The 21,422-nt window shown below is 36.5% G+C and overlaps 1 protein-coding gene across 1 annotated transcript in view; it reads right to left on the reverse strand.

Moving 5' to 3' along the window:
- Window positions 1-21,422, reverse strand: part of HIBCH (3-hydroxyisobutyryl-CoA hydrolase) — a 96,709-nt gene that overhangs the window by 23,577 nt on the left and 51,710 nt on the right. The window contains exons 7-9 of the mRNA XM_041737220.1: window positions 16,427-16,505; window positions 6,039-6,184; window positions 3,806-3,892 (exon numbers count right to left, since the gene is read on the reverse strand). Coding sequence (XP_041593154.1) covers window positions 3,806-3,892; window positions 6,039-6,184; window positions 16,427-16,505 — 312 coding nt within the window. The remainder of the gene's footprint in view (window positions 1-3,805; window positions 3,893-6,038; window positions 6,185-16,426; window positions 16,506-21,422) is intronic.

A 21,422-nucleotide genomic window follows, 5' to 3' on the forward strand; every position in this document is an offset into this window, starting at 1 on the left:
AGATCCTTCTTGTGCACATGTCTCAGCTTATCAAGGTCCTTCCTAAAGTGTGGGATGTACACATTACCACAGGCATGACTGAATCGCAGCAAAGTGCATCGGGGCTCCATATATCCTTGTTTACTTTGAATACAATGCTTTTACTAATAGGACTAAGACTGAGTCCGTTTGGGGCCAGTTCTAGTATATTGCTTTTATTTATTTATTTATTTTTGGACCAGTGCCACCGTAGGCTACATTTCTCTTATTTTATAATAAATAAATTTATATTTGGTACTTTGGACTGAAATCCAAAATTTTCACTTATCCCTGTTGTAATTCTGTGATTTAAAATAAGAAATACAAAAAAAAATAAATAAATAAATAAATAAAAAATAAATAAATAAAATAAGAAATACAGCCGAGCCTGGCTGGCTCAGTTAGTAGAGCATGTCACTCCTGATCTTGGGGTTGTAGGTTTGAGCCTCACATTGGGTATAGAGATTTCTTAAAAATAAAAATCTTAAAAAATAAAATAAAAAATAAAATAAATAAAATAAAATAAAATAAAATAAAATAAAATAAATACACATTTGGTCCTTGCCCATATATTTGTTCTTTGTTCTTGGCTCAAAGCTCCCCAAAACCTTGAAATATCTTTAAGAAGAGCACCTTTTGTTATATTTGGTCTTCTGTCCTCAGTTCCTGAAATATTCCTAACAAGCCCCTTTTGATCACAGTTATGTTAATGAGATGACTTTTGGAAAGCTCACAAGAATGGGGCTGGTGCCCAGGGGAACCAACCAGTGATTCCATCACTGGGACATTCAATTCCCCCTTCCAATCAAGCCCCGCCCCAATGCCACCACCACCTCTCCCTCTGCCTCCAGTGAGAGAAAAGGGACCGGAGATTGAGTTCAATTACCAAAGCCTAACAGCCTGATCAATAGTGACCATGTAATAAAGCTCCATCAGAATCCAAAAATATGGGGTTTGGAGAGCGTCCAGGTTAATAATGAACACATCCACCAGAGGGGAGAGCAGTACATCCCAGCTTCATTAGGACAGAAGCTCCTGGGCTTGAGACCCTTCCAGACCTTGCCCTGTGTACCCCTCAATGGACTTTTCATTCATATCCTTTAATAATAAACCAACAAAACTCTAAGTGTTTCCTTGAGTTCTGTGAGAAATTCTAGCAAATTATTGAACCCAAGGAAGGGGTCATGAGAACGCTGATTTATGGCCAGTCAAGTACAGGTGATAAGCTGGAACTTGCGACTGGCATCTGAAGTGGGGGCAGTCTTGTGGGACTGAGCTTTGAGACTGTGGGATCTGAGGCTCACCCCAGTGGATAGCTCACTACCAACATGAGTTGCAGGACACCCAAGTGGTGTTGCAGAGAGTTGCTCGATGTGTAGAAAACCCACACATCAGGGTCAGAGGTGTCGTGGGTGTGACAGAAACGTGAGAATACTGGTAGTAGGTGGGAAACTTCCCACACATCTATTACCTTTCACATTGTTACTATTGAACAGGTCACTCTAAACTTGACGGGTTTTTTAAAACCCATATTCTTTTACCTATTTTCTTAGTTTCAAATCAATTCGATCAAAATGCTGTCAACAGTCTCATCCAACTCAATGAGAAAAAACTGAAAAAGGCCAAGATGACTTTATTTATAGACTAATACCCACACATTTAGCAGAACTCTTTGGTAGGGCCCTTCTACTCCCACCCACCACAATCCATGCTATATTTACCCAAAATGAGAGACTGTCAAACGCTTTGACAAAATGTGATGAAATCCACATGTGCTCTGCGTTCATATTCATTGCACAGATTCGGGGGTTCCATCAATCCATATTCATGTTGTTCAGCTCTGAATAAATTTTTTATACTATTTTTCTAAATATTTCCTCCCCTTTCTCTCCTGTAATGAATTCCTAATAATTAGATATTAGACCTCCTGGAATAATACCACTACTATTCCTTTCTCTCCATTTTCCATCTTATTATCCTTTTTGTCCTCTTACAGTTTTCCTCAAGCTTCAATTTTAATCTAATCTACTGTGCATTTTCCCCCTTTTGTTATCACATTTCTTTATTCTTGGACTATTTTATAACATCTGTTCTTATTTCACAGATGAAATATTTTCCTCTCATCTGAACAATTACAGTTTTAACAATTATAGTTTTTCTTTCTTCCTTTCTTTTTTTAAGTTTCCTCTTCCCTGCATTGTCTGCCTGCTTCAGGGGCCTTGGTTTGACCAATCTGTTTTTATGCTTGGCATAAAAAAAATTTTAGCATGAAGTGCTGAAATTAAGTAGCTTTATGTGTAAAGTCAATCACAGTTATAGGATCATCAATATTCTGATACATTATAAAATTATTAGGCAAAGACCTGGATGTTTCATTGTTGGGGGAGGGTGGTATCCTCAAATGTCGACATCTACAGGTTTTTTCCTTTTTCTTCGAATATACTGTTTAGGTATGGCATGGTGCTATTGACTGTTTGTGTCACCCCAAAATTCATGTTCAAACTCTAATCCCCAAAGTGATGGTATTTGGAGGTGGAGCCTTTGGGAGGTAATTAGGTCAAGAGGGTAGAACCCCTATGATGGGATTAGTGCCCTTATAGAAGGGACCTGAGAGCTCACTTCACTGTGTGAGGATATGGCAAGAAGGTGTCTATCCATCTGCAAACCAGAAACAGGGTCCTCACAAGAATCTGATGGTCTGACATCTGATCTTGGGGTTCCCAGCCTTCAGAACTGTGAAAAGTAGAGTTTCTACTGTTTAAGCCACCCAGCCTATGGTAGTTTTTTACAGTTGCCCAAACTATGATAGAGGATATTTAATAGTCTAGAAGCTAGAAAAAGAGGCTAGAGGTCTTCCTACTTGGTATGCTCTGCCTCTTTTCAGTAGAGGACCTCACTTCACCGTCCCTGCACCCAGCTAGGTCTGTCTGATTTGACCTAAAGAGTAAATTTCTACTCTTCAGCCAAGCTATAGAAGGGTAGCTGCTGCTACAGGAGAGAGACGTCTGAAGCTCTAACTGCTCCTTATACAAATGTGCAGGGATCCTCTGGTTTTTCTGCCCGCCTCCACATCCCAGTCTTCAGAGAACGCTGGTACCTTACAGAGGGTAGAGAGCAAGAACTGGCTTGCTTCTTACTGGCCTCCCCCGCTGAAGGATAAGATATTTCAGTGTCCCCAAATATAAAGTAGCTGCCCTCATTCTTCTCTTTTTAAGCTTCCAAAATATTGATATCTCATGCCTGTCACTGTCTCCTCTTCTGTTCTATTTGTCTTTGTGATTTTGTGCCTTTTTTATTCTATTATTACAATTTTAGTGGGCTTTCAGAAGGGAGCATGTATTCAGCCCATCATCTTTTACTAGAAGTAACATTTTTGTAAACTTTTAGCTCCTAAAAGAAAACCTGAGTTACACAACATAAGTCAGGAATTAAAAGTGAATACTACGATATACTTTATCATTATACTGAGACATGTGCCAGAGTTTCACTGTGGCAGCTCAACAACATCAACGCTGTAGAAGTGTCACGGTGCACCATGAGGGCCAATAACAAGGCTACACGCTGAAATTCACCAGCAGTAAGATGTGCAGTTGTGCGTGAAGAAGTCATCTTCTTGGACAGCTGTCCTACCAGTCGTGAAGCTCTGATCCTTCCATCAAGCTTTCAAGTTAATAAATCCCAGCATCTTTATATTCACAAACAGTAACATTCACCAACAGCTAAGTTTTTCAATTATTTCCCCTTCCCCATGAATTAAAATCTGAGGTTAGAATCCTGACCAAATTACCTTTGTATGGTAAGCATCTAAGACATCTGCAATATTTTCTTTTGAAGGAGATTTTAGGGCTAACAGATCTTCTTCCAACATGTCCAACTAAAAGAGGGGGAAAAAAGGGAAAACAGATTTGAACCCCAATGCAAATACAGACTTCAAGAAACCTTATATTCTGGTTAAAAATACTTGTCTTAAAATTATGATGTGCTCTCTTCAGCTGAATCAGTGAAGGAACTTTTCTCTGAAGTTGAATGCACACACATTCCCACACAGCAAATGTTGCCTTGCAATTAGATAAAGATGGAAGAAACTAAAGAGGAGAGAGACATTTATCTTTGTTTCTATTAAACACTTGAAATGCAGAACTACCACCAAACACTTGAATTATGAATTTCATTTTAATTAATTTTAACTAAAATTGCCATGTGTGACTAATGGCTACTATAGTCAATGCACATCTCTATAATACAGCCACACTTAACTCTCCATCTATATCTCTCACATACTATTCAATGCTCAGCCAAATGGGACTTTTTATTGTTTTCAACACATAACCAAGCTTTCCTGCCACTCACTTGCTCATTATATGTTTCCTTTATCCAGAATCGCTTGTCCTAATAATATTCATCTTAAGGCCCAGCTGAACTACAACCTCTGTAAGAAAACCTCCAGTCTTTTCTTATAAGTTTTCTCCCCTTACAAATCCATGGAGTCCTTTCTGCGTACTCTTTGTTTATACTTCTCATATTCTACTCCGTCAGATGAGTCAGATGGTTATCTTTTAGCTTTTGTACCCACCTCTAGTTTCATCTCCAACATTCATTACTCATTTCTATTATCCTCTACAGGCCCTGTGAATGGCAGTCTACACACTGCAGAATTTATTACTGGGCAGGTTGACAAAGAAGGGATTACACCGTGGATCAGCACTCTCCTCCATCCTTAACTAAATTTCACTCTCATAAAGGGTATCCCTCCAGAGTAGATAATGAAGTTCACATTTGCCTCCTGTTACAGCTCAAGGGAAGGGTTGGACAGTCACCTACTCAGTGTAACTACAGATGCCCCTAACATGGAGAAAGATCTGAAATTTCAAGCAATGTGATAGAAGGTTCTCATACTACATATATGTTATATATATATAACATTCCTTTTCCTACCCCAAAACAACCCTCCCTCAAGATCAGATATCCATTTGGAGATCTATGCACTTCCTGGAGAGCTAAGTTCACCCCATAGTTCCAGAAATGAAACACATTAGCAAGGTGAGTTAGCCAATGTAGGCTAACTGGCTCATGAGTTCAAGCCAGTTCAAGGAGAGTGAACTCCCAGTTGAAGCAGAATAAATCCCAAATTTCTTGCTGAAAATTCTGAGGCAAAACCACTTTGAACTGGATTTTCTGTTACCTTTACCACAAAAGAGATTCAACTACTACGGTAGCAACTGCCATCCTCATTTAGAGATGGGCAAACTAGGGGATAAAGAGACTAAATCTCAAGCTAGGATTTAAACCTAAGCTGTCTGTCTGTATGTTCTTTGCTACAATGCTATTCTGTGCTAAAAAAAAATTGGCCACACTGTTTAAAAAAAAAAGACGAAGATAAGTAATAATACGTGTCCCTTGCAACAGATATTCTTTAGAAAAGTTTTTAAGGCCATATTTTAAAAATGTAACTCTTTTTTTTTTTTTTTTAATTTTTATTTATTTATGATAGTCACACAGAGAGAGAGAGAGAGGCAGAGACACAGGCAGAGGGAGAAGCAGGCTCCATGCACCGGGAGCCTGACGTGGGATTCGATCCCAGGTCTCCAGGATCGCGCCCTGGGCCAAAGGCAGGCGCCAAACCGCTGCGCCACCCAGGGATCCCTGTAACTCTTAAATGAACTAGTAGGGAAACTCACAACCAAGAGGACTTTTTAAAAATGTTTTTATAAAATAAAAGCCTATCTGTTTATATATAAATTTAGATTTTTTTAACCAAAGTGTAATTATTCATGAAAAAATATTCACTGAAGGTGCCAGGCAAAACAGCCCTGAATCCAGACATAATTATCTCCATTTTGCACATGAGGAAACATGATTGGAGAGCTTAACTACCTTCCCAAAGGTCACACAGCTCTAAACAGTAGATCCTGGATTCAGACCCATATCTCACCAAAAGCCTGTGACCTCAACCAATTATACTGCCTCCCCATGCAATGAGTTATTCCAACAACACAAAATGCAATAATCCAAGTAATTACCTTTTCAGAATCTACAAAATGTGTAGCAATTCCTGCTGCATACACATCTCTTCCTTTCAGCCTGAATCCTGTTAAGGCAAGGAAGTAACCAAGTTTTCCTTGAAGTCGTGGCAAGAAATAACCTCCGCCCACATCAGGGAATAGTCCTGTAATTATATAATGAAATGAGATAACAATGATTCAAGTTAAAAAGACGAATATAATAACTCTTGAGATCAAATGGCCATTTCTTTCTGGAATTTGAATCTATACTAGAAATATTATTAAACTAAGTACTATCCAATGCAATCAATATTACAAAAGATTTGCTATTAAAATGTTCTAACTGGAGTATTTTTCAAAATTTTCATGTCTCATTTCTGTAGGAGTCAAAGTATTTGATGGCATAACTTTTTGTATTTAAGTAGTACTCATTAAATATTACCTAAAAAGTTCCTATCACTATTTTTAATAATCTCTGAAATAATAAAAACTGAGAAAATATTTTCTTTCCAAATAAGAAAAAATATGCATAATCTAAAGCTATATTATGTGAAAACTCATTATTACCAATCAAATCATAGTCTATTCTGTTAATCCATTATCTAATATTCAAGATATTTACAGTGATGCAATAACCTTTAGTCCTACCAAGAATAAGTTTATACCTAATAAAATCACTTGTATTTACTCTTATCTTAGCCATCTTTTTTTTAAATTCCCTTATTCTCTCTACTGTAACAACCGAAAATAGTGTAAATGTGAATACTTGCTAGTACACTATTTTTTGATATTTAAGAGCTCCTTAAAATCTCTAGTTTTATAATAAAGATACCTATTCTAAGATTGCTTCATTTGATAAAGCTGAGATAAAAACACAAGCATTCAAATTCTTTCCAGTTCTACTCGACAAAAGTTTCCTAGACTTCAAAGAATTAGCATCATTCTACTGTAAATATCTCTTGGCACCTCAAACAAGGTAAGTCTAAAGTTGAATTCATGACATTCCCCGACTCCTGGAATGGAGTTCATCTCTTCCAGTATCACTCACCTCAATAAAGTGCACAACCATTCAGCCTTGACACCTTCTTCTCATACCATCCCTTTAATGATCATCCTGAAAGTTCTCCATACAATAACCAGAATCTTTTTAATAACTCAAGTCTTGAAAAGAGTTTTTTGCCTTCTACTGCTTAAAACTCTTCCATAACTCTCTTAGATTAAAACCAACACTTTATTAAAGTCTTCAAGACTCCCAATCACTTTTTCAAGTATATCTCTTACTACTCACTACATTCCAGCTGCTCTGTTCTTCTTTCAGTTCCCCAACATTCTACAGTTTACACTACTTGCCCCACAGCCTCAGCAGCACTCTGCCCAAGTGAAAACACACTGTCCTGAAGTACTTTGCTCTGTTCCAGGGTACCACATTCTCTCTTTTTGCCCCTGACTCAACAGCTGCTTCTTTCCATTCCCTCTTGCTGTCTACTTCCTTCGCTTGATCTCTACATGCTGCTGTGCCTAGGCTTGACCTCAGGCTATCCCTACATCCCTACTCATACATTTCCCTAGCACGTATAGCTCTAGATAACATCTATATGCTGATAAGTCCCTGTTATGAACTGAATTGTGGCACCCACAAAATTCTCAAACTGAAACACCGCCACCTACTCCAATGTAATAGTTTGGAGATAGGCATCTAAAAAAGAGGAGCAAAATACTACCCATAATGAGGTAATAAAACAATCAAAATTGACACAGAATTGACATAAACATAGGAATTTGTACAAGAGAATATTAATACAGAATAAATATATGTTCAGTTAAGAACACAGAAGATAAAAACTTAAATGATACTTCTAGAGACAAAAACTAAAATGAATATGTAAGTGGAAAACTACCTGAATGAGATTAAGGCAGATTAGACTTTGCAAAAGATTAGTGAACTTGAAGGCACAGGAATAGAAACTATCTAAAATGAAAAACGACAAAATGTTTTAAGTGAACAATTCATGATCCTAATATAAGTTTAAATGGAGTTGCTGAAAAGAGAGTGAGGGGAAAAAAAAATACTTGAAGAAATCATGCCAAATTTGGAAAGTTCAACAAAAACTATGAATCTAAGCTTAATAAACACAAGCATAAGAAAGATAAACTACACTAAGACACATTATAATCACATAAGCCTAAAACAAATGATCAGAAAAATCTTAAGAGCTGCAAGAGATAATAAAAACACACTTACAGAGGCACAAAGATGAAGAGGAAAGCAGATTTCTCATGGGAAACAACATGAGTGAGAAGACCGTGCAACAACATCTTTAAAGTACTAAAATTTAAAAATCAGAATAGAATAAAATTGTATACCGAGGAATCAAATCACTGACCTTGGCTTTCACCTTAGGAGGTCAAAGAAGGGATGAAACCCCAAGTAGGAAAAGAAAGAAAAGAGTAGAAAACAATAAAAGAGAAAATAAATAAGACAAAGAAGATAGTTTTTGAGATCAATAAATAAACCTCTAATTAGACTGATCAGGGAAAAAATGCAATGACTCAAGAATGAGAGACAAGTATCACTACAAATTCTAAACACAAATACTAAAAAGATAACAAATTATGAAAAAACTTTATGCTAATAAATTGGACAAATTGCCTAAAAGATCCATCCCACCAAATTTTGTGCAAGAAATAGATAATTTGAATAGCCCCACATGTATTAAAGACTTTGAATTTGTAGTTGACAACCTTCCCACAAAGAAAACTTCAGGTTTTCATTCATGGATTCATTGATGAATTCTACCAAACACAGAAAAAATACCAACTCTACAGAAACTCCTCCAGAAAATGAGGCCAGCATTACCCTTATTCCAGAAGGAAGGATATTACAAGAAAACCACAGACCAATGTCTTTCATGAACACAGATGCAAAAATTCCAAATAAAATTTTAGAATATCAAACCTGACAACATATAGAAAGGGTAACACCTCATACCACACTGAAATTTATCCTAGTAATCAAGGGTAGTTTAATATTAAAAAAACCAATCAGAGTTAATTCACCATTAACAAATTAAAAAGAAAAACCAATAATCATCTCAACTGATGGAGAAAAAGTTTTGGTTTTTTAGATTCAAAACCCATTCCTAATAAAAACCCTCAGCAATTTAGGAATAGAAAAAACATCTTTATCCAGATAAAGGGCACATGTGAAAAAATTACACCTAACCTCCTACTTAATTGAAGGACTGAATGTTTTCCCTAAGATCAAGAAGGCAGCAAGGACGCCCACACCTAACACCTCTATTTAACATTGTTCTAGAGGTTCTATTCAGTGTAATAAGGCAAGAAAAATCAAGAGTATCCAGATTGGGAAGGAAAATGTAAAACTGACTTTATTTGTAAATGATGTAAAAATTTATACTAAAATTTATACCAATCTAATACAATCTACAAAAAAAAAATCTAGAATAAGTGAGTTTAGGAAGTTTGCAGATACAAAGTCAATACAGAATCAATTGTACTTCAGATGGCAGTCCAAGATGATGGCTTAGGAAGACCCTGAATTCACCTTCTTCCACAGACATACCAGATCTACATCTACAATATAAAATAATTCCTGCAGAAAAAGAACAAGAACCAACTGAACAGCTTCTGGACAAAAAATGGTATGAGTAACCATATATAGAACAGTGGGAGGGACACAGACAGTAACCACAGGAACACCACTCCCAATGTGATGACTTACAGTAAGGAGGGCTATCACTGTGGAGCCCCTGTACAGACTTGCCCACCCTGGGCACAGCAGAAAAAGAAACAAAACAAAACAAACACAGTTGTTTAAAGAGCAACTAGCATGTAAGTGAAGGAAATCCACTTACTAACCCTACAGTATCCAGAAAATGGGCAGGGAACTACTGGAACTCTCTGGGATCAGAGGTGCCAACAAGTACCACATTTTATGGTCTCCCCCTTCCTCCTCCACCATTACACTGTAAATGGGAGCATGTTCCAGTCACTGTAATCAACCTACTAGGGTTGCCCTAGCAGGTCCCAGCTTCCTAGTCCACACCAATTCCAGCTGTCCCCTGAAGGCATCCACCCCAGTCCCAGCTATCTTGTCAAGGTAACTCCAGAGCAGTGTACTCCTGGCCTATCCCTGCTCCAGCTCCAACCAGCCAAAGCTGCCAGGCATACCAGTCTACACAGAGGATGTTCTTACCCAAGGCCACTCCTTCAAGACTAAGAGAGGTAAGTAGTCATTCTAATTAACAGAAACAACACAGAAAGTCAAACAAGATGAGAAGACAGAGGAATATGTTCTAAACAAAAGAAGATAAAATCCTGGGGTTGAGGGGAACTTAATGAAACAGAGATAAGCAATTTATCAGGTAAACTACCTGATAAAGAGGTCAAAGTAATAGTCATAAAGATGCTCACTGCACTCAAGAAAAGAATGAAGGAACTTCAACAAAGAGAAAATATAAGAAGCAGAGCTGAAGAATAACTGAAATGATACAGAAAGACAGATAGATCAGCATCTGGCAGACAGAACAGTAATTACCTAATCAGAATAGCAAAAAGAAAAAATAGTTTTAAAAAACAAGGGACCTTGTTAGGTCCCTAGCTTTAGGAACCTCCAGGAAAACATCAAGTAACATAAATTCATATTATAGAAGTCCCAGAAGAAGAGAAAGGGGCAGAAAACTTATTTAAGAAAATAATGGCTAAAAAGTTCCCTAACCCAGGGAAGGAAACAGACATCCAGTTCCAAGAATCGAAGAAAGTCCCAAACAAGAGGAGTCCAAAGAGACCCACGCCAAGACATTATAATTAAAAATAGAAAAACTTAAAAATAAAGAATCTTAAAGGCACCAAGAGAAAGATAAATAGTTACATTTGAGGGAATCTCCCTAAGACAATCAGCTGATTTTTCCCCAGAAATTCTGCAGGCCAGAAAGGAGTGGCAGGATATATTTAAAGTGACAAAAGGAAAAAACTTAAAACTAAGAATAGTCTATCCAGTTAAGGCTATCATTCAGAATTGAAGAGGAGTTAGAGTTTATCATACAAACTAAAGGAATTCATCACCATTAAACTGGCTTTACAAGTAATATTAAGGGCTCTTTTTAGGAGAAAAAACTACAAATAAGAAAATATACGAAAGGAAATAATCTCACTGGTAAAGGCAAATATATAGTAAAGGCAGTGGGATCAGCGATTTGAAAAGCTAGTATGAAGATTAAAAGACAAAAATAGTATAATCAACTGTAACTACAATAATCAATTGATACACAAAATTAAAAAATGTAAAATATGACATCAAAAGGAGGGGGAGGAGTAAAAATGTAGGGCTTTTAAATATGTTTGAACTTAAGTGACTATCAGCTTAAAACAGACTGCTATCTATATACAGGTTGATGTACGTGAACTTCATGGTAACCACAAACCAAAACCCAAAATAAATATACAAAAAATGAGGAGAAAGAAACCTAAACATAATACTAAAGAAAATCATCAAACCACAGGGAATACACCAATAAGAAAGGAACAGAGAAGAATCATAAAAACAACCAGAAAACAAAAGGACAATAAGTACTACCTATTATTAATTACTTTAAATGTAAATACCAAATGCTACAATCAAAATATATAAGGTGGCTGGAGGGAATAAAAAAAAGAAAGACCCATCTATATGCTGCCTACGAAAGACTCACTTCAGATCTAAAGGCACACACAGACTGAAAATGAAATTCCATGCAAATGGAAAATAAGAGAAACATTGTGTAGTAATAGTCATGTAAGACAAAACAGACTTTAAAACAAAGTCTGTAACAAAAGACAAAGAAAAGCATTACATAATGATAAAGAGGTCAATCCAAGAAGTGAATATAACATGTATAAATATTTATGCACCTAACACAGAATTCTCTAAATATATAAAAAAAATTAACAAACATAAAGGCAGTAGTACACTAACAATAAATAGTAGGGGACATTAATACATCACTTACATCAATGGATAGATTATCCACACAGAAAATCAACATATTAAACCAAATGGACTTAAAGGTATAAACAGAATGTTTCTTTAAAAATGTACATGGAGTATTTTTCAGAATAGATCACAAGTTAGGCCACAAAACAAGTCCCAATAAATTCAAAGTGACTAGATCATAACAAGCCTTAATGGTATGAAACTTGAAATCAATTACAGGAAGAAAACAAGAAAAAAACACAAACACATAAAGACTAAACATGTTACTAAATAACCAATGGGTCAATGAAGAAATCAGAAAGGAAATTTAAAAAATACTTTGAGACAAAGTATTGGAAAGGAAAGGAAACACAACTTCACAAATCTATGGAATGCAGCAAAAGCAGAACTAAGAGGGATGTTCATAGAGATACAGGGTTACCTTAAAAAAAAAAAAAAAAGAAAGAAAAGAAAAAGAAAAATCCCCAAATAAACAGTCTACATTTACACCTAAAGTAACTAGACTAAGAAAAAATAAAGGCCAAAGTTAGCAGAAGAAAGAAAATAATAAGTATCAGAGGAGAAATAAATGAAATGCACTAAAAAAAATCAATGAAACTAAAATTTTGTTCTTTGGACAAACAAAATCGATAAACCCATGGCCAGACTCATCAAGAAAAAAAGAAGGCTCAAATAAATAAAATCAAAAATGAAAGTAACAACTGACACCACAGAAATAAAGATTACTGTGTACATACTGTGTACATAAGAGATTACTATGAACAATTATCATATGCCAACAAATTGGAAAACCTAGAAAAAAACAAAATAAATTTCTAGAAATGAACAACCCTTCAAGACTAATCACAAAAATATGAATAAACCAATTACAAGAAATGAAATTGATTCAGCATTTAAAAACTCCCAAAAATCAAGAGTCTCGGACCAGAAGACTTCACAGGTAAATTCTCTCAAACATTTAAAGAAAAGTTAATACCTATCCTTCTCAAATTAGTCCAAAAAATATAACTTTCAAACTCATTTTATGAGCCTATTGTTACCCTAATATTGAAAGCAAACAAAGCCACCACTAAAACAAAAATTACAGCCCAATATCCCTGATAAATATAGATGCAAAAATCCTTAAAGTATTAGCAAACCAAATTCAACAATACAGTAAAATAATCATACACCACAATCACGTGGGATTTATTCCTGAAGTGCAAGATCAGAACAAAACAAGGATGTCTGCTCTTGATGCTTTTATTCAACATTGTACTAAAAGTCCTATCCATGGCAATAGAAAAGAAAATAAAAGGCATCCAAATTGGAAAGGAAGAGAGAAAACTGTTACCTCTTGCAGATAACATGATACTATATGGAAAACAGTGAAGAGTCCACCAAAAAATTGTTAGAATAAATGAATTCAGTAAAATGCCACGATGCAAAATTAACATACAGAAATAAACCGTGTTTCTACATCCTAATAAATGAGCTATCAGAAAGAGAAATTAAGAAAACAATCCAAAAAAAGAAAGAAATCCATTTACAACTGTATAAAAAATAAAATAACCTCCAAAATAATAAAAACACTAATTCAATAGGATATATGCACCCCTGCATTTACAGCAGCACTATTTACAATAGCCAAATTGTGAAAGCAGTCCTAATGCTCAACGATACAGGAATGGATAAAGAGATGATACACACACACACACACACACACGGATATTATTCAGTCATCAAAAAAAACGAAATCTCGCCATTTACAATGATGTGAATGGAGCTAGAGTATAATGCTAAGCAAAATAAGTCGCAGAAAGATAAATACCATATGATTTTTCTCCTATATGGAATTTAAGAAACAAATGGGCAAAGGAAAAAAAGCAAGAGAGACAAACCAAGAAACAGATTCTTTTTTTTTTTTTTTTTTTTTTTTTTTTTTTTTTTTTAAATTTTTATTTATTTATGATAGTCACAGAGAGAGAGAGAGAGGCAGAGACACAGGCAGAGGGAGAAGCAGGCTCCATGCACCGGGAGCCCGATGTGGGATTCGATCCCGGGTCTCCAGGATCGCGCCCTGGGCCAAAGGCAGGCGCCAAACCGCTGCGCCACCCAGGGATCCCCCCAAGAAACAGATTCTTAACTACAAAGAAGAAACTGGTAGTTACCAGAGAGGAGGTGGATGGGGGGATGGTGAAATAACCGACGAGGATTAAGGAGGATGCTTGTGATGAGTACTGGAGTACTAGGTGATATATGGAAGTGTTGAATCAATATACTATATACCTGCAACTAATATATATTGTATGTCAATTATATTGGAATTAAAATTAAAACTTAATTTAAAAAATAAAATTTTAAAACCACAATGAGATATTACCTCATACCTGCAGATTGGCTATTACCAAAAAGCCAAAAACTAGTATTGGCAAGGATGTGGACAAAAGGGAATCCCATGTATTGCTAGTGGAAACATAAATTGGTACAGCCACTGTGGAAAATATGGAGGTTCCTCAAAATCTTAGAAATCAGCAATTCCACTTCTGGGTATATATCAGAAAAAAAATAAAAACACCAATTCATGCACCCCTATGTTCGCTGCAGCATTATTTATAATAGCCAAGATACGAAGCAACCCAAGTGTCCATCAAGAGATGAATGGATAAAGAAGGTGTGGGAGACACACACACACACACACACACACACACACACACACACACACACATATCCAATGGGATATTACTTTGCCATAAAAAAGAATGAAATCTTGCCATTTGTAACAGTATGGATAAACTTAGGGATATTATGCCAAGTGAAACAAATCACAGAAAGACTAATACTGTATGATTTATGTGTGCAATCTAAAAAAAAAAAAAGAAACAGACTAACACATAGAAGAAACAAACTTTTGGTTACCACAGTGGGGAGAGGTTGGGGGGCAAGCAAAATGACAGAGATTAAGAGTCACAAACTTCCATTTATAAAATAAAGACGTCACAGAGATATCTACAGCAGAGGAAATATAGTCAGTAATATAATAACTTTGTATGGAGACAGATGGCCATTAGACTTCTTGTTAGAATCATTTTGTGATGTATAAAATATCAGATCACTATGATGCACACCTGAAACTAAGACACTGCATGTCAATTATGCTTCATTTAAAAAATAAGAATAAACTATTTCTATATAATGGTAACTAAAAGTCAGAACTGAATTTTTTTAATATTACTTACAATAGTAACAAACAGTATGTAATAGTTAACGATAAATCTGACAAAGGATATGTAAAACCTATAAACTGAAAACTACAAAACGTGACTTAGAGAAATTAAAGAAGATCTAAACAAGTGGAGAGAGAGATACCTTCTTTGCTCTAAGGTCCGAAGACTCTCTATTATTGTCAATTCTCCTTAAATTTTAGACAATCCTAGTCAAAATCCTAGCAGGCTTTTTAGATGAAGTTGACAAGCTGACTCTAAAATCCACACAGAAATACAAAGGATCTTTATCTTGAAGAAAACAATAAAATAGGAGGTGTATTGCTACCGGATTCCTATTGTAAAGCAACAGCAATCAAGACAGTGAAGTGTTGACACCAATATAACACATAAAAAGATACAAAACCCATCAGTGGAGAAACAACAGCTCTTTCAAAATGTAGTGTGTGACCAACTATATCTCAATACACAAAATAATAAATTTGATCTATACATTTGATCCATATTTCACATCATATATAAACATTTCAAAATGAGGGGGCATAGGTGGTCAATCAGTTAAGTGTCTCTTGATTTTGGCTCAGGTCATGATCTCAAGGTAGTGAGACTGAGCCCTGCATCGGACTCCAAGCTGAGGGTGGAGCCGGCTTGGGATTCTCTCTCTGCCCTTCCCCGCCCCCACTCAGGCACATTCTCTAAAAATAAAAAAAAATAAAAATGGATCACAGATCTGAATACAAGACTATTGGGATCCCTGGGTGGTGCAGCGGTTTGGCGCCTGCCTTTGGCCCAGGGTGTGATCCTGGAGACCTGGGATCGGGTCCCGCGTCGGGCTCCCTGCATGGAGCCTGCTTCTCCCTCTGCCTTTGTCTCTGCCTCTCTCTCTCTGTGACTATGATGAATAAATAAATAAAATCTTAAAAAAAAAAAAAAAAAAGAATACAAGACTATTTTCTCCTAATAATATTTTATCTAAAATTAACTACTAGTGTGCTACTGTTGACAGTTACATATTCTTGCTTTTGTGTTTTCAGATACAATTATTGAGCTAATATAACCTTCAGGCATCTTCCTATTCTAATTTCTTCTTAAGAGTTCTTTCCTTGTTGTATCTCAGCAGGATTCCATCAGTTCCTTTAACAACACTGTAATCTGAAATGCATCTCAAGATAATTCTAAAAGTGACTGAGAAAAATTCAGGGCTATTTTACCTATTGCTGTTTCTGGCATCGCAAAAAGAGATTTTTCGGTAGCCACTCGGAATTGCCCATGAACTGAGAGACCAACTCCCTAGGAAAATAAGGCAAAGAGTTTAAAAATACTGCAAAAAAAATATAAACAAACTCATACACACACAAATATTGTAAACCAAATAAATTATCTTTATTTCTAAAATAATTTCTTTTAGGAGATACACTGTAGAAAAACCCTAAAACATATCATTTCAGGAGTACTGGACAAAAATACATGAGTATGCCTGATATCTGGAATAGACTTGTTTTAGCTAAGATGTGTTCGATCAGTATTTTGTGTTATACTTCATGTCCTCTTCCCCCATTCCCTGTCATTTCAAATCCGATACAGCATTATAGAAAAGGGACTGTTCCCAGAACCCCTGAGTGTTGTCATCAGTGGAACCAGTCATCAGAAGAGTGTAACGAAGCTATTCTAGCTCATTTCAGTGGCTTTGAATAGAATAACATATTTATTCACATATTTCATCATTTCATTTATTACATAGTTCATAAAAGTAGTAACATCATTTTTCTCAGGTGTAACACTTAACAGGGCCAACTATACACCTCTTTAAAAAACAATTACTAAACATAAGTTTCATTTTTTATTTTTTTCTAAAGATTTTATTTCTTTATTCATGAGAGACATAGAGAGAGAGAGAGAGAGAGAGGCAGACTCCATGCCAGGAGCCTGATGTGGGAGTCGATCCCGGGACTCCAGGACCGCGCCCTGGGCCAAAGGCAGGCACTAAACCACTGAGCCACCCAGGGATCCCTAAACATAAGTTTTAGAAAATAAGATTAGGCTGAAAAGGGATCCCTGGGTGGCGCAGCGGTTTGGCGCCTGCCTTTGGCCCAGGGCGCGATCCTGGAGACCCGGGATCGAATCCCACGTCAGGCTCCCTGCATGGAGCCTGCTTCTCCCTCTGCCTGTGTCTCTGCCCCTCTCTCTCTCTCTCTGTGTGACTATCATAAATAAATAAATTAAAAAAAAAAAAAAGATTTGGCTGAAAGTATCTCTAATTTGTTGAATGTCACTGAAAAGGGCAGTCACTTATGTATTTGAAAAAGCAGACGTACTAAATAAAGTAAGTATACATGTGATAACAAAGAATTCCGTTTTTATCAGTGCTCACACTATAACATATTTCCTGTGTTAGATTCTCTTCTCATTATTCAGAACTTCTGTTAGACTATTTTAGTTCCTCTCATTCTTGATCCTTTTTAAAAATTTTTTTTTAATTTTTTATTTATTTATGATAGTCACAGAGAGAGAGAGAGAGGCAGAGACACAGGCGGAGGGAGAAGCAGGCTCCATGCACCGGGAGCCTGATGTGGGATTCGATCCCGGGTCTCCAGGATCGCGCCCTGGGCCAAAGGCAGGCGCCAAACCGCTGCGCCACCCAGGGATCCCTCTTGATCCTTTTTAATCAGTGTGCTGTATCTTTGTCAGCACAGTATTAAATGAGTTAAAACGTGAAGCATTTGGAACAACGTCAGGCACTTAAGAATTCCGTAAGCATTAACTAAATAGAAAGGGCATTTCTGTCTGGTTCTTCTAATCCTTCATTACAATTTCTTCAACTCTTTCAAGTGTTGTTTTTTTTTTTCTTTCAAGTTTTTTCATACTTAGTTCAGCCATTTTAAAGTTCTTGAAACTTTTCCCACATCAGGTGTAAAGATTTTAAAAAACAAAATCCGAAAAGAAAAGAAAAGAAAAGAAAAGAAAAGAAAAGAAAAGAAAAGAAAAGAAAAGAAAAGAAGAGAGAGAGAGAGAGAGAGAGAGAGAGAGAAAGAAAGAAAGAAAGAAAGAAAGAAAGAAAGAAAGAAAGAAAGAAAGAAAAAAAGATAGGACACGGGTGTCTGGCCGGCTCAGTCGGTAGGGCATGTGATCTTAATCTTGGGGTTGTGGGTTCAAGTCCACGTTGGATACAGAAATTACTTAAAAATCTTTAAAAATTATGATCAAAAAATAAAAGTTCTTGAACTTTTAAACCTTAAGAAAACACTAAGAAACATATGCAATTTCTTATACATTTTACAGACTATATGCTAAGCTTAAATTTTAGAAGACCATATAAATAACATGAAAATGAATAAAATTCTTTAGCTACTACCTACATCTTTTGGTGTCAACATTTATAAGTTAAATCTACGTCTGATATTCCTTGTACAGGCAAATATCATGTTCTGAGTGTTCTATTATGACATAGGACGTCAGTTGACACTGACGTTACTGACTCAAACTCAATTGTATACATTTCAACATTATGAAATCTTACAAATTTTAATGAAAAGAGAGCATTACCATTTTTAATAACAACTTATTATTTTAGAAGTCCTTGCTTCATAGTCTATTCTCCATTTTTTTAAATCACATTGTATCTGAAAGTTGTTAATGTTAAGGAATGTCTTGCTAACAACTTAGAGCTGGACTGGATTCTCGGTTTTCTGACTGTTCTTTGGAGTCCTAGGCCTCAGAATTGCCTCCCTCTGGGGCCGCACAGTAGGTAGATCTACAGACCTCACAGACGGACTCTGCTTCAAACCACACTCCCCTGGTCACTGCCTCCTACCTCTTTTAATTAACTCTGAATTCCACAAACAGCAATGACTATATCCCTCTTTATCAAATATTTACATATAAAGGTAAAATCTGACCACAACCCCAATCCTAGTCTCCTCCCTCTTTCCAGAGGAACAGTTATTATTAATTTGATACATAACCCTTCAGATTTTTTCCCTATATATCTCTAATACATATTTGAACAAACATGGATACTCATCTGAGACACACACACAATTCAAACTCTGTTCCATGACATGCAACGCTCTCTGCAGTATGGCCCAGCCTACCTGTAACTTCATCTCCCACCAGGCTTGCCATGCTTATTCCACGAAACACAAAGCCTTCATACCATTCCTCCAAAATTCCAAGCTTTTACAATTTCAATTAATCCTATAACTTTAAAGGAAGGAAGACATACTAGAGAAGGCCACTGTCTGCGCCATCACTGCCCTTTCTCTACAGGAACCTTCTCTGCCCAAACACTTTGCCCTTCCCTGGGCAGTGGCTGAACTAGGGGTGGGCACCACAGGCAGGGTTTACGTCGAGGTAAGCCAGAACTCCAAGGCCCAGGGAACAAAAGGAGAGAAAGGAAAGTGCATTAGACAGGATTCTCACTCTTAGGTATTTAAACCAAAATACAGTGGGCAGCTGTGAGTTGATGACAACCAAAGCTTAAAGGTCATTTGAAATTTAAGCCGAAGACGACATGATAGCCAAGTTAAAGCAGAAATTATAAGGAGTGATGACGAATAAACGGAGAAGGCTGCACGCAGCCTGTACAGCACAGAGAAAAAAGCAAATGTACAAAAAGCAGCAGAGAGAGAGAGAAAAACAAATATGCCACTTAAAATCCTTAAGTCCATACTTGCAGTTCAATTTTGCAGGAAGACACGCTATGCTTAAAGTTTTGTCTATCAATTTCCATTTGATCCACGCATTTTTCCTAATAACTGCTCCATTCTTTTTTCTGGATCTGTTTGAGTCCATGTTCTTTTCAATTAAAAAAAAAAAAGCCTCTCACCACATTTTTAATTAGAACCATGTCTACATCCTGTCGTGCTTCAGCATCACAATATAAGCTGCCTTGTGTGACTTTTCCTGCTAACACTGCTTGTCCCCGACTAGTCACTCCCATTGTATCTTCTGAAATCCTCCTTGCTTGACAAGAGAACCACCTAACAGTCCAATTCTCTACAGATGGCCTTTATCATCTAAAATCAACAGAGAAAGAAATTTATGAGCCTCATAGTCTTTGACATGGAAACTACAGATCCTGTTTTCACTGATTCCATTCATAATACATTTTGTTTCACCCATAGTATTAACGTGAATGAAATCAAAGACTTCAAGATTTTAGAAAGCACTAACGGCAAGCTTTCAAAATAAGAAATCCTTGATACAAGTACCATGAAGAGCCAGTTTTTAAAACCGTTCAATTAAGAGAAAGGCTGGGAAAATGCAAGCTGCCTCACTTGGAGATACTAAGAATATAAATGCTGATCAGCACTGAAAGAGATGCAGCACCTTTGTGGCAGATTCAGAACTAATTTTTTATCTTAAAAAAAAAAAAAGAATCCATTATAGGTTGCTTACAGGAAGTCTCCCTTGAAACTTTCAAAACTTACTGTTGCATACCTTTTAACCAACAACCTGCTAGACTTAAAAGGCTTCAAAGTCTTCAAATTTTATTGTATTAATGGTTATACTGTATAGCTTCATTCCCCAAATGTAAGATGTCATTCTAATTCCTAACTCTCCTCAAATACCCTCCCTGCATCCTACTAAGCCCACTAGTCAAATCTCATTTCATATAACTGGTTATCTCAGTAGGGTCTCCCTACTTCAGGAAACCCTTCATCTGACTTTGAGACTCCATACTCTCTTGGTTTTCCTTCTATCTCATTAGTTGCTCTTTCTCTTCTCCTTGACATCCAACCCTAACCCTAGCCCTCCCCACCATGATCACATGTCATCCCTCTACTTCATTGGTACTCTGTTCTTTCTGCATTTGCTCCCTAGGTGACCTCTTCCAAGGGCTCCAGGAATTTAAGCACTGTATCATTAAAGACTCAACTTATTTCCCCATCCTGATTTCTCTAGACTTTTATTTCTAGCTGCCTAATGTCTCCACTTGAAATGTCTAATATTTTTCTCAATGTTCATACGTCCAAAGTAAATCTCTTGATATCTCCTTAAATGTGCTGTTCCTTCAGTAAATAGCACCACCACTTACCCAGCTTCTCAGGCCAAAACCTCAGTGGTATCCTCTTTCTTGCTGATCTCCCGATCTAATCTATGAACATGTCTTCACAGCTCTAACTTCAAAATATACTTTGGACTGGGTCACTGTTCACATCGCCACTGTTATGACCCTAGTTAAAGTTACTACTACCTCCTGCCTGC

The sequence above is a fragment of the Vulpes lagopus genome, chromosome 22, assembly GCF_018345385.1.
Source record: "Vulpes lagopus strain Blue_001 chromosome 22, ASM1834538v1, whole genome shotgun sequence".
NCBI classification, from domain to species: Eukaryota; Metazoa; Chordata; class Mammalia; order Carnivora; family Canidae; genus Vulpes; species Vulpes lagopus.